The sequence below is a fragment of the Mauremys mutica genome, chromosome 1, assembly GCF_020497125.1.
Source record: "Mauremys mutica isolate MM-2020 ecotype Southern chromosome 1, ASM2049712v1, whole genome shotgun sequence".
NCBI classification, from domain to species: Eukaryota; Metazoa; Chordata; order Testudines; family Geoemydidae; genus Mauremys; species Mauremys mutica.
Genome location: NC_059072.1, coordinates 68,216,622 through 68,229,716, shown reverse-complemented (window position 1 = coordinate 68,229,716; position 13,095 = coordinate 68,216,622). Strand labels below are relative to the sequence as shown.

The 13,095-nt window shown below is 42.3% G+C and overlaps 1 protein-coding gene across 3 annotated transcripts in view; it reads right to left on the bottom strand.

The window, feature by feature from the left end:
• TPH2 (tryptophan hydroxylase 2) overlaps positions 1 to 9,130 on the bottom strand; it is an 83,977-nt gene extending 74,847 nt beyond the window's left edge. The window contains exons 1-3 of one of the 3 annotated variants that reach the window (XM_044978888.1): positions 8,978 to 9,130; positions 2,758 to 2,910; positions 77 to 260 (exon numbers count right to left, since the gene is read on the bottom strand). In XM_044978888.1, coding sequence (XP_044834823.1) covers positions 77 to 245 — 169 coding nt within the window. In that variant the 5' untranslated portion in view covers positions 246 to 260; positions 2,758 to 2,910; positions 8,978 to 9,130. Of the gene's footprint in view, positions 1 to 76; positions 261 to 2,757; positions 2,911 to 7,963; positions 8,171 to 8,977 lie in introns of those variants that run through there. The other 2 variants (XM_044978881.1, XM_044978871.1) reach the window with 2 other exon arrangements.
• Between the last annotated feature and the right edge of the window lie 3,965 nt (positions 9,131 to 13,095).

Sequence of the window (13,095 nt, the reverse complement as noted above, 5' to 3'; positions counted from 1 at the left end):
GAAAATATTAGAGAGAGTAAGACTGGTGTGGTTCCTAAATGAAATGTTTACTAATTTCTGAATAAAGCAGCTTTACCGTCTTCATCAGTCCAGATGTTTTCTGGTGGATTAAGAGTTACGATGTTAGTCTGAAACTTTAGCGACTGAATTAGTTCATTAAATTCTTTCTTACTGCAGTCACAGTCCACAAAAATTTCTACCTCTGAATTCCTCCTCTTGGATTTTCTTGATTCAATGTGAACCATACTCACATGCTTCTCCTGTGGGAAGATGAAACATTGGACTCTATACATAAACAATTCATTTCAAAAACAAAATCAGTAGCATGAATTTCTGTTAAATATATTTTAAAAGTAATAGAAGTTTACATTAAAAATACTCAGCCTACAACTAAATGCATAGTAGTGTTAAAGAAAAAAAAATGCTGCTAGCTTAAGGTAAAAATTGTTCTCTCTCATTAGATGACTATGATAACTATAATATTCACAGGGGATTTCAATGTGATTTACCAAGACCATCTTTTACAAAGGATATTATGTTCGTTGTTTTAAAAACGATAATACAATGCTACACTGATATCAAAGGTAGATATAAAATATTCAGTGCATTGTCAGTGTTAATTTCAGTATATTTTAGTTTTTCCAACTAAGAACACAATTGGTACAAGAAGCTGCATTTATTCACTCTCTCTCTTGACAAGCTAAGAGAACATTTATTTTGTGATAATTATATTTAATTTCTCATCTATCTTTCTTGTACTAATTATGAATGACCTGGAATAAGAACAACAAAATGAAAGTCCAGACCAACTGATTGTCTAGAATAATGACCCTGGCAAGATCTACAACCCTCAGTGAATATGGGTGTCAAAATGGCTTAATCATTAATGATGTCTTCCCGTGATAGAACTCTCCCACCACAACTGCTGATCTACAAATGGGTGTCAAGAGGAGATTTCAAAGCATTCATAATGATTTCTACTTTTGCATGCATGAGGCACAAACCTGTCAACCAATCCATTACTTTTGACTTCCTTCCTCCTCACCCATTAAAGGATGCCAAATCTGAAGAGATCTATGCTGCTGTCTACACTTGGCCCCTACACTGTATGTATTTTCATTCTGCGTAAAATTTACCCCAGGGCAAAGGGCCAAGCACAAGTTTCTGCCAGTCCCTGTGCACCTTCAGGGGCTTAAATGGTATGCAGTTTTTCCTCTGGCCTCCTACACAAGGGTATGTTTCAACCTTGGTTAATACATTTGCATCTAATACTTATGTTCACAATAAACGAAGTTTCCACCCTGATTACTTGTTATAAACTCAATAAGATATTTCAGTACATGTATTCCGGTATTGAACGCTGTCATAGGTCTTCTCCCCCACTTGGAGCTTTTGGGTTCCAAGATGGGGACCTGCATGGGCTCCTCTAAACTAATCTTAGTCTAGATCCAGTTTTGCTGCCACCAGTTAAGTTTAAAGTGGGTAACACACTGCCTGTCCCCCAAACTTCCCCTGGGGAACCCAGATTCAAACCCCTTGAATCTTACCAGAGAGAGAGAGAGAAACAGCCAGTTCCCCTCCCCCCTTCCCTCTCTCCAGCCTGCTCCGGAGAGATACACACCGAGTCAAATCCTTGACTCAACACAAAGAGGGACTCACCTCCCCCTCCCCTTCCCTTGAAAATGCAAACAAGAGAAGAATCAATCAAGTCCTAAAAAGAAAAGAGTTTATTAAAAGAACAAAAAGAAAGTACACTCTCTCTGTAATACCAGGATGGAACAATACACAGGGTCTAATTTATAACCTGGGGAGATTTCCCCCTCCCCCTTTCTTTCTCAGTAAAAGCAAAGTAACAGCAACAGAAATAAAGTTATTCCTTCAGCAAAACACCCAATTGCAAATGTAGAAATAAACTTATAATACTAGTTCGCCTGTTTAACACTTACTAGCCTGAATAGATGAACAATACTGCAGAAATCTTGGAGGACTTGAAAAAGGTGTCTGGACTCCCTTAGCTCCAAAGAGAGACTCAACACAAACAAAAACACAGAAAAAAAAAAATTCCCTCCACAGAGATTTGAAATTATCTTGTCCCTGATTGGTCCTCTGGTCAGGTGTTCATCAGGTACTGCTTGTTAACCCTTTACAGGTAAAAGAGACCTTAACCCTTAACTAACTGTTTATGACAAACGCATACCTAGTTGCATTAGTGGCGTTTCCCCTGGCACTATGCCTACGGGCACATCACAGCCTCACTCCTGTAACTGATAGCGTCTGGATAGCCTCCTGGGCTAGCACTCTGCCCATATGCAATCAACTGTATCAGGGCCTTAATGTGTATTAAGGCTTCATAATTCCTATTTTACTGCCTAAGACCCTGATCCAACAACACACTTAAGCAAATTCTTAACTTTAAGCACATGAATAGTCCTTCTGGAGTCAACACCAACATTAGAGTCAATGAGATGACTCATGTGCTTAAAACTTAAGCTCAAGCTTTAGTGCTTTGCTGGATCAGGGCCTTTGACAGCTAGAACTTTAAGCACATGAGCAGTCCATTCACTTAATGGGGACTACTTTTGTGCCCAAAGTCAAACACATGCTTAAATACTTTGCTGGATTGGTTAGTAATCAAATGGAAAGTGTTATTTCACATGCTTCTTTGACTTCAGCGGAGCTACACCAGTTTACACCAGCTGACAATTGACCCAAATGTCCCTAACCTTTCCAATAATTATAACGATTTGTAATATTTACCTGGAAGAGTCTGAGTGCTTTCACCAATCCACCAACTTCATTTTTCAAGGAAAACACTACAGCTGTCTTTCCGCTTTCAGAAACTGATTCACTTTTGCCGTTTCCTTTATTCCCTTTCTTCTCATCATTTTTACCAGAACTAGCTCTGTTTGGCTACAAGAAAATAGAAACAAAATACAATAGTTTCCAATGCGCATTTCTGAAAAATATCAAATATTCCTTTCACACAGACAGCTTTTGTCAGAAAATACCTGAATGAAAGTGATCCAGACTATAAAAATGGTAAGCAGCATATTCAGTCAGAAAAGGTAACAGGCAAATAAATGTCAGAGACACAAGAGACCAATACAGAAATATGACACAAATATCATGACACCATTAAAGCAATGTTATTATAGGTAATAAACAAAGACTGGATGGAACAATTCCTCACCTGGCTAAATTGTTGTAGCTCTGATGGCAATGGAGCTGTGCCAATTGACACCAGCTGATGATCTGGCTCAGAATTTTGAAATAATTTGAATTGTCCGTAAAAGCCACAAGCAGAATCTTCATATTCTCTGTTGCACTAGATTTAATGTTGCCACCTATTTTTCATTGCTCCTAATGAACTAAAAGCTATTCACTGATTATACAAATTAAAAAGGAAGAGATGTTTAGGCTCTGTCTATCTTAGAAGAAATCTGAATTAACTGAACCTTTTAAAAAAAAATTTAATCCAACTAAGTCTGAGAATAGTCCATTTATCCCAAAGGAGCATTTCCTTTTTTTATTTTTACACTGTTGAGCTTCCTGCACCTGTAAGATTCTCTTTGCGCTGAATTTCCTTCTATATTTTCCAATAGTACATTATCCACATCTTAAAGTCTTTTTGAGATGCCTCTAAGTAGTCCATCTAAATCAAGAGCTTTAGTAATACTGGCCAAGATTCTCAAAAGTGACTAGCACTAGGTGTCGTGCTTGAGATACCTGAATGTAGACAGATCTTCAGAGGGCATGTGTTCTGCACTTTATGAAAATCAGACCCCTTTAAAAGTGTTTCAGATGTTTGCAACCAAAAAACATGACTATCTTGGCCACAGTGTCCATTTCAGATTTTATTGTTCATTGGTAAATTCTGTTCTTGAGATAAAAACAATGAACCAGCAATTTGGGGAAGGGGGAGCCAACAATCCAGGAGGGCAGCTAACAAGGTCTGAAACATTTAAAGCCATGTTCAAACTGTTCAAAAAAAACAAAAACAAAAAAAAACCAACCTATTTTTAAGAATTGGTGGGAACCCTGAGGCAGATCACCTCCTTGTTTCCATCAGATCCTCCAGTGGAGCTGTGACAATTTATTCCAATTGAGGATCTGCCCTGAGTCCCAAACACAGTGTTCAAAAGCAGATTTAATAAGATTCTGCCTAGTCCTCATTGACCAGGCACAGTATTTTAAACTTATTTTATGCTAAATCCTTTTAAAATTGGATCAGATCCTTTCTAAAACAAATCTCCATTGTTGACAACAAGGACTAATCTGTAATCAACGCAGTTTCAGTACAGACAGTTCAGTGCATCTAGACTAACCATGCTGAATTGATTTAAGTTTTACCCCCAGGCTAGTTCATACTAGCAGTGTCCTAAACCATTTAAGTTACAATATCCTCTGGGTAAGTAGCAGGCAATTTCCCAGGTCAGTTCCCAGAAGCTAGGCATTCTGGAATACGTCACACAGCCACCATAAATGGTGGGAAGGTAGAGAGATGACAACTGACATGTTTCAGCTTCTCTGAGTCCACACTGGCACTAAAGCAGTACAAGCTGAACCAGTTAAACTTTAACTGGTTACAAAACCAGTTAAAAACTGTAGCCTATTCTAACCATTTATTAGAGTTTTTGTAAATCTGGGGTGTTTTTGTCTGTGTGGACACAGACATCCTAGACCAGTTATGAGCAACCTGCAGCCTGCCAGGGAAATTCACTGGCAGGCCGCCGGACAGTTTGTTTACATTTGCACGGCTGACTGCAGCTCCCAGTGGCCACGGTTCACTGCTCCCAGCCAATGGGAGCCGTGGGCAGTGGTGCAAATGTAAACAAACGGTCTGGCGGCCTGCCAGCAGATTACCCTGACAGACCCCAGGTTGCCCACCACAGTCCTAGAGGCTTTAACCAATTTAATTTCTCTAGTGATGACTTTGTCTGAGTGTCAGCAACAAGTGCAGGGGCACCAGTGCTGTGTACAGTTTAGCAAGAAACTAGGCTCGCACACAGTTTTTTTGGCCAGTCAAAACTTGTTTGAATCCAGTTTATCTAGAACTTGTAGAAAGGGCCAAGTGGTTTGTGAAAGTAGAATGAATTATATTGTAAAAATAAGAATGGATTAAAGAAATGTTGTATGTACCTTTAAGCAGAAATAAGAAATGTTGAAATACAGGTGCCAGGAAAAGAAACATTAGGCATAAACAATGGTGCTAATGGCGAAACATTAACAGAAGATCGGTAATAGTTAGTAAGGAAATAAGATATGCATGCTTAGCCCAGGTAAACTTATCTGATTCTGCTTCCTTTGTTATCTTGTTAAGTTCTCACCCTTTTATCTGTATAAATAAGATAGTTTGCGTCTTGCACATTATCTGGATGTTATTAGCAGAGCGCTGTGCTAATAAAACAGAGTGGTCTGACAAACTGTGAGTCCTGAGTCTAACTTTGACAGGTTCAATAGCCATGTGGGCTTAGTTCCCTATTTTATGCTCAAACTTTAACAAAAAAAACAAAACACAGTTTTAAACAATGTCTGGCCCCATACTGGGTGATAGTTCCAGCTGGATTGATTTCAGACAATCCTATGTTTAGATTGTGTCCACACTTAATGGTTAAAACAGTTTTATAACATGATTAAAAGTCAAGTGTAGACAGAGTCTGCATGAGTTTGCACTTATGAAATGGATCACCCCATTGTCTTTAGCTAGCAAGCCTCTTTTAGGCCCTGATTCAGGAAAGCACACAAGTGCATGCTTAACTTGAAATATGTGCTCCTTAATTGGAGCCTTATATGTTAGTTTTTAATCTTTTTTTGTTATACGTAAACATTTGTTTCCAATTATTATTTGGGAGATAAAGCACATGTAGGCTGCATGCTTGACATATAAGTTGACAAAAATGCTATTTTTAATTTTGCAGTCTATCCAGACTTGTCTGTGTGTGTCCATTTTTAGAAGGAAAGTGCAGAGAAGCAGGTTAATTAACTTCCCAATCCTGAAAGGTGCTCAGCACCAATTGACATCAGTGGGAAATGATAGTACTCAGCACCTCCCAAGATTGAGCCCCCTGAATTCCTGTAATTGTGTCAAATGGATAATATCTGAAGTGTCTGCTGAAAGCCACCATTCAGCCTGTGAAAACTAGATGAGCTAATCATTATGAACATCATAGAAGAAGCTGAGATACTGTGAGAATTAACCTTATTATTTAATCACATACAGTAGTAACCTGCATTGCTAATGACTTGTAGATGTTTTTTTCCTAATGATGATGTCGTATTATTATCAGGAGCAAGTGCAAATATTCAAGAAATCATAGAGTTAAAGCAGAATCCTAGTAAAGAGAGAAACACTAAAACATCTTATATAGGCAGTAGAACAGATTCACTCCATTTAGTCCATTTCCCAGTGATATCAATAATGCCAATAAAACAGGTAGAGATGAGTAAACACTTAAATATTCATATATGATAGTAGCACAAATAGGGATATTTCATCTTTACTATAAAGACAATGGGTCAAATCCACAGCTGGTGTAAAATGGCATAACTCCAGTGAACCCAATAAAGCTATGCTGATTTACACCAATTGAGGGTCTGGCCTCAAATTTTCCACAGGAGATACATTTTACAACTGTAAATACACAACTCTCTCTCTCTGTTTTACTATTAGTTGTTCAAGTGTCAAAGTAGATTAATATGTATGAATTGTTAGCATTGTAAATACAAAAATATACAGATAACATTTGTTTACAGTCATGAAGCGGTTGGTGTAACAACGCTTTGAAAATACCAAAGTATCTCTGCCAGTCGAGGAATCAAAACTCTAATATTTCAAAGCCAAATATGCACACTGTATTAAAATGCTGGACTCACCAATTCAGTGTAAATGTGTCTGATTTGTAAACAATCTCAAAATAATTGGCCCCAAAGGTACAACTGGCACTGTAACGATAGACTGTGCTGTCCATGGAGCATCAATTGCAAGATCAGGGTCTATACAATGACTTAGGTATTTTCCTCTTATTGACCAACCAAACACTTAAGCACATGTCTAACTGTGAGAGTGCAAGTTAGTCCAAATGACTCTGCTGGGACCACTCACGGTTAACAGTAGGCACACACTTACTAACTAGCTGAATGGAGACCAAACTCATTTACTATTGATTTTAAGAGTACTAAATATGGTGATTCGCTCTGATATTGCCTGTAGAGTTTAATAGGCTTTTTGCTATATTTTATCTGAAGACACGATACAAAAGTACTAGTGGTGATTAAGACTAGAAGGAATTGATCAAACCTAGTTACAAATAAACTAAATGTCATTCGATATTTTTAATTATTATTAAAACGCAAGACCAATATGTAGCTTTCAGGGTGTCCCCGAGATCTGTAAACTATTTGTAGCATTAGCTAGCCGAATAAAAATGACTTATTTAGAAGAATCTAAGAATAATATTATCTGCTTTGCCTCTCTATATTTGTGCTTATGTTATTTTCCTTGCATGCTTGCTTTCTTTATTGTTTTTGCTGCTATCACCAAGTGTCTTTTAATTACTATTCTTAAATATTGAAACAAAGATTACAACAATTTTCCTTTCGAGAGTTCTCAGTAACTTCTGTTGCTTGCTTTGGAAAGCACGTACTAAAAACGGGCAGAACCTTTGATGCTACTTTCTGCATTTAAAAAGCAAAAACATTTTTAAAAAGCTCTAAAATACGGAGCACATGCCAGCCCACCAGCTGAGCACAAAACCCATCCCAAGAGCGACGCGGTGTCATTGGTTTCCCCCTGTATCTCTCTAGATGAGATGTGTACGCTCGGTAAGCACCGCGTGGGAATATGTACAGACTTCAAACAGCAATGGACAGAGTTTGGGCGCCCACTGTATGTTAATCCGAGTCAATCGTTATCAAGCACACGAATGCTCTGGGCAGCTGCAGCGGGACAGCCCGCGGTACTTACTGTCAGGTGGCCGAGTCCTGGGTGCTCCCCGGGCACGGCTGAGTCGAGGGAGAGCCCTCTCCTGGCCCAGTATTTACTGGAGAACATCATCATTGCGGGCTGCATGGGGACCCGGGTGTCGTTTTCTTCCGCCACAGCAGGGGGAACCGGCTGCAGGCAGCGCGCTGTGAGCTCTGCCCAGGCGGCGGCGGCGGCGGCTTTTATGCGCCTGGCAGCTGACCGGCAGCTGATGGAAGCTGATGTGGGGGGGCTCCTGGGTGGCGGGTGGCGGCGGGCGGATGCCGGCGCGGGTCCCTGGGGCGGGAGCTGGTTCGCTCCCGCGCTGCGCTGGCTGCGCTGCCCCAGCCCCGAGCGAGGAGCGGCCGGCAGGAGCCCAGCAGGTTTTTAGACCGATCCTGGGGGGCGGGCAAAGGGGCCCCAGCAATGCCCGAGCCGGCGTGACTGCCGGGCCGCGCCTGGTGAATGTCCCACGTGTGCCAGGAACCCCCGCCCCAGCCCGGGGGCTAATGGGGCTGCTTGTGGTGTGGAAACGTCCCGCAGCTGCTCACATCTGTGCTGATGCCCGGGGGAAGCTGTGGAAGGAGCCCAGCCCCCCTCCCCACCCCGGGCTGCCCGACACTTGTGGGGCCCAGCCCCCTGCCAGGCTGCCCAGCAACCCTAAAACTTCTGTGCCGTGACTTCCTCCTCCACCCCTAACTCCTTCCGTAAAACACTATTTTGTCCCGATCACTGGGCTCCACCTAAAACATTATTGAACTAAATGTTAGTTAACATTATGCTCGTCCTGAGGCAACGTGAACAGAAGCCAGCGCAACACAGCCCCAAGTCAGGTAGGTAGTTCCTCCTTCACTCAGCCTGACATGGGGGTGGGAGGGCGAAGAGACTTTTAAAAACACAGCACAACAGCCTGAGTTGTCTCCTACAGCCCGGCACTTAGGATCTCCCAGGTTTCCCTCAGTTAATGCCAGCGGTGGCGTTTAAACTAGAGCTGTAGGGGAATGGTACTCAACTTACTTCCTGTGTGCATAAAATCACAGTTGTTAGGCGTGGGAAAGACCTATCAAAACTTTCAGAGAGCCATCCAATCTTGACGTAAAGGTTTCATCCTAATTCATCCTCCAGCTAGCGTGTGTAATCGCTCCCGACAATAAATTAACATTATCGAGCTTCCAGGGTCCAAAGATCTGTTATGGAACATTCCAGGTCCTCAGGTGTTCTCTACGCTATAGACCCTAGAAGGTCCATGGCTACAGCCCAACCCACACACTAAGCCTAACCCTGCTCACTGTAAGGGCCGCATTTAGCACTACACAGCTTTCAAGGTCCACAGGCATTGCTAAGTAGGATCACAAGCAAGGCTTGATACTCTCAAAGGTTGTGGGATGATTATGCAGTACTCGTGGGCTGTTATCCCCATGACTCTCCTAAAGTCTACAGCCCACTAACTGCATTAAGGGTACGTCTACACTTAATGGGCAGTGATTGCGCTATCGGGTATCGATCTATCATGTCTAGTGTAGACATGATAAAATCGATCCCCGAGCACTCTCCCATTGACTCGGGTACTCCACCACCCGATAGGTGCGAGCGGAGTCGGTGGGGGAGTGGCAGCAGTCGACTCAGCGCCGTGAAGACGCTGCAGTAAGTAGACTTAAATAAGTCGACTTCAGCTACACTGTTCTCGTAGCTGAAGCAGAGGTGAAAGTAAGCCGGTACGGTACGGTGTAGCAGCAAGAGCTGGTACGCCGTGCCGGACTGGACTGGCTTCCCCGGCAGTGATTTAAAGGGCCCAGGGCTCCAACCGCTGCGGGGAGCCGCGGGCCCTTTAAATCACTGCCGGAGCTCCAGCAGCCGGGCTCGGGTGGGGATTTAAAGGGCCCAGCGCTCCAGCTGCTGCGGGAAGCCCCAGGCCCTTTAAAGCACAGCCGCCGGAGCTCCAGCAGCTGGGCTCTGGTGGGGATTTAAAGGGCCTGGAGCTCCAGCTGCTGTGGGAAGCCCCAGGCCCGTTAAAGCATAGCTGCCGGAGCTCCAGCAGCTGGGCTCGGGTGGGGATTTAAAGGGCCTGGAGCTCCAGCTGCTGTGGGAAGCCCCAGGCCCTTTAAAGCATAGCTGCCGGAGCTCCAGCAGCTGGGCTCGGGTGGGGATTTAAAGGGCCTGGAGCTCCAGCTGCTGTGGAAAGCCCCAGGCCCTTTAAAGCGCCACTGCCAGAGCTCCAGCAGCAAGGCTTGGGCAGCACTTTAAAGGGCCCGGGGCTCCCCACGGCAGCCAGAGCCTCTGGCCCTTTAAATCCCCACCGGAGCCCAGCTGCCAGGCTCAGGCAGAAATGTAAAGGGCCTGGTGCTCCTGCCGCTGCAGGGAGCCCCAGGCCCTTTAAATCACCGCCGGAGCTCTGGCAGCGCTTTAACGGGCCTGGAGCTCCATGGCGGCCGGAGCCCCGGGCCCTTTATTTTGCCCCTGAGCCCTGGGACTCCCAGCCACCTCTGCAGGTGGTAGCTCCGGGGTGTTTTAAAGGCCCAGGGCTCCCAGCCACACCGAGCCCCAGGGCCTTTAAAGCCGTGCCTCTTCCGGTTGAAGTCACACCCACACTCAGGACTCCGACGTACCGGTAAGTCCTTTCAGTTACTTTCACCCCTGAGCTGAAGTTGCGTATCTTAGGTCGATTCTCACCCACCCCCCAGAGTAGACCAGGGCTATATGAGCTCACAAACTGTACAGGTACACCCAAGGACGTGCGTAAATTCCATGAGTTAAATAGCCCCCATTCAAGGAACTTACAAAGCCAGTAGGACTGAATTCTGTAAGAAACTATGCTGGAATTATTAATCCATCTGAGGCTGGCCCCAAAGGGAATAAACATTGACCCACACAATCAAACCCCTCAAACAGAAAACTTTTTAAAGTAGGTGACATACAGAAAAATCCTTACACAATGAGTTTCTGTGCAAAAGAGTTTCTATGGAGGATTTTCTCTGTGGAAAATTTCTATGCCAGGGATTTAGATGGGGATTTTTTTTTCTTTTAGAAAGAAACTCAAGATGCAGAACTTTTCTTCATGGAAACTCACTTAATTTTTCTTTTTATGTGAAAAATTGAAGATGGTTCAGAGAAGAGCCATACAAATTATTCCAGGACTGTAAAAAAAATGCCTGATTAATTAAAATGTGCTCCTTAAATCTATTTTGTCAAAGAGAGTTTAAGAGATGATCACATTCAATATGATTACCTAGGAAGGAGTACTGTGGAAAGGGATCTTGGGGGTCATAGTGGACCACAAGCTAAATATGAGTCAACAGTGTAACATCGTTCCAAAAAAAGTGAACATCATTCTGGGATGTATTAGTAGGAGTGTTGTAAGCAAAACAAGAGAGATAGTTCTTCTGCTCTATTCCGCACTGATTAGGCCTCAACTGGAATATTGTGTCCAGTTCTGGGTGCCATATTTCAGGAAAGATGTGGACAAAGTGGAGAAAATCCAGAGAAGAGCAACAAAAGTGATTAAAGGTCTAGAAGACATGACCTATGAGGGAAGATTGAAAATATTGGGTTTGTTTTGTCTGGAAAAGAGAATACAGAGGGGACATGATAACAGTTTTCAAGTACATAAAAGGTTGTTACAAGGAGGAAGGAGAAAAAAATGTTGTGCTTAACCTCTGAGGATAGGACAAGCAGCAATGGGCTTAAACTGCAGCAAGGGAGGTTTAGGTTGGACATTAGGTAAAACTTCCTGTCAGGGTGGTTAAGCACTGGAATAAATTGCCTAGGGACATTGTGGAATCTCCATCATTGGAGATTTTTAAGAGCAGGTTAGACAAACACCTGTCAGGGATGGTCTAGATAATACTTAGTCCTGCCATGAGTGCAGGGGACTGGACTAGATGACCTCTCGAGGTCCCTTCCAGTCCTATGATTCTAATAAGTACCTACATTGAGAGACTATATCTGATTGTAGAAGACTTATTAATTTAGTGGACAAAAGCATAAGATTCAGTGGACTGGAAATTGAAACTAGACAAATTCAGACTAGAAATTAATCATTGGAACAACTTACCAAGGGTTGCTGTGGATTCAGAACCTTTAAATCAAAATTGGATATCTTTCTGAAAGATATGCTCTAACTCAAAAACAAATTATTGAGTTTGATACTGTAATTACTGACTGGGTGTAAGTGTGTGGCCTGTGTTATGCAAAAGATCAGATAATCATGATGATCCCATCTAACATTAAAAATCTGTATATCAATCTTTTTCTATGAAGATGACTCTTTTATAAAGACCTCAGAGGTTTTTTTCTGCTTATACATACCATGACTTCATTCCTTGGTTATAGATGTCCATTTGAAAGGGTGAAACATCAAAGCTTTTAAGCAGCCCAAGAGGATATAAGTACTAGAATTGAGGATTATTGTACCTTAAATTATCCATGTTTTATTTGCCTAAGTACGTAGAACTTAATTATACAAATTGTAATTTAGTCAGAACACCATGGTTGAATGTCTACTGTTTGGAGGACTACTATTGGAATTGTTTCAGGATTTGTTTTTAATCAACAAAATTAACCAAATCAATTTTAGACCAAATCAAATACCCCATTTCACATGGCAGTCTTCTCTTGCTTTCTCTTCTTATTCTTGCTCTCTTCTTTCCTTCTTCCCTTTTCTGAAGCTTAGCCATAAAACAATTTTAATAAAAAAGTTATTTTATATAATGTAAAAGAAACTGAGCTATCAATGCAGTGGGATTTTTAATGATAAATTTCAGAATCTCTGTTTTAAGTCTCATTCAAACATACAGTTTCCAGCTTTATAGTGTTCTCTAATGCCATACTGGGGCATTGGTTACTACCATGTCACATGAAAGAGTGCCCTCTACTGAACCACCAACAGCTTTCTGCAGAAGTCTCCATCCAGCTGCTGACTAGGCCTAACATGGCCGAGAAGGACATTAACAAGATCAAAGCCTAAAATGGTATGACTATAAAATACATACAAGATTACAAATGGGCATCAGTAACTATGGTACTGGCTTATTAGTCCAGCTCTACACGAGAAAAGTTTTATGGGCACAGCTATCGTGGCAACCCTCTCTACCGTAGATGCAGCTTATACCAGAAAAAAAATGGTATTGCAGTATGAG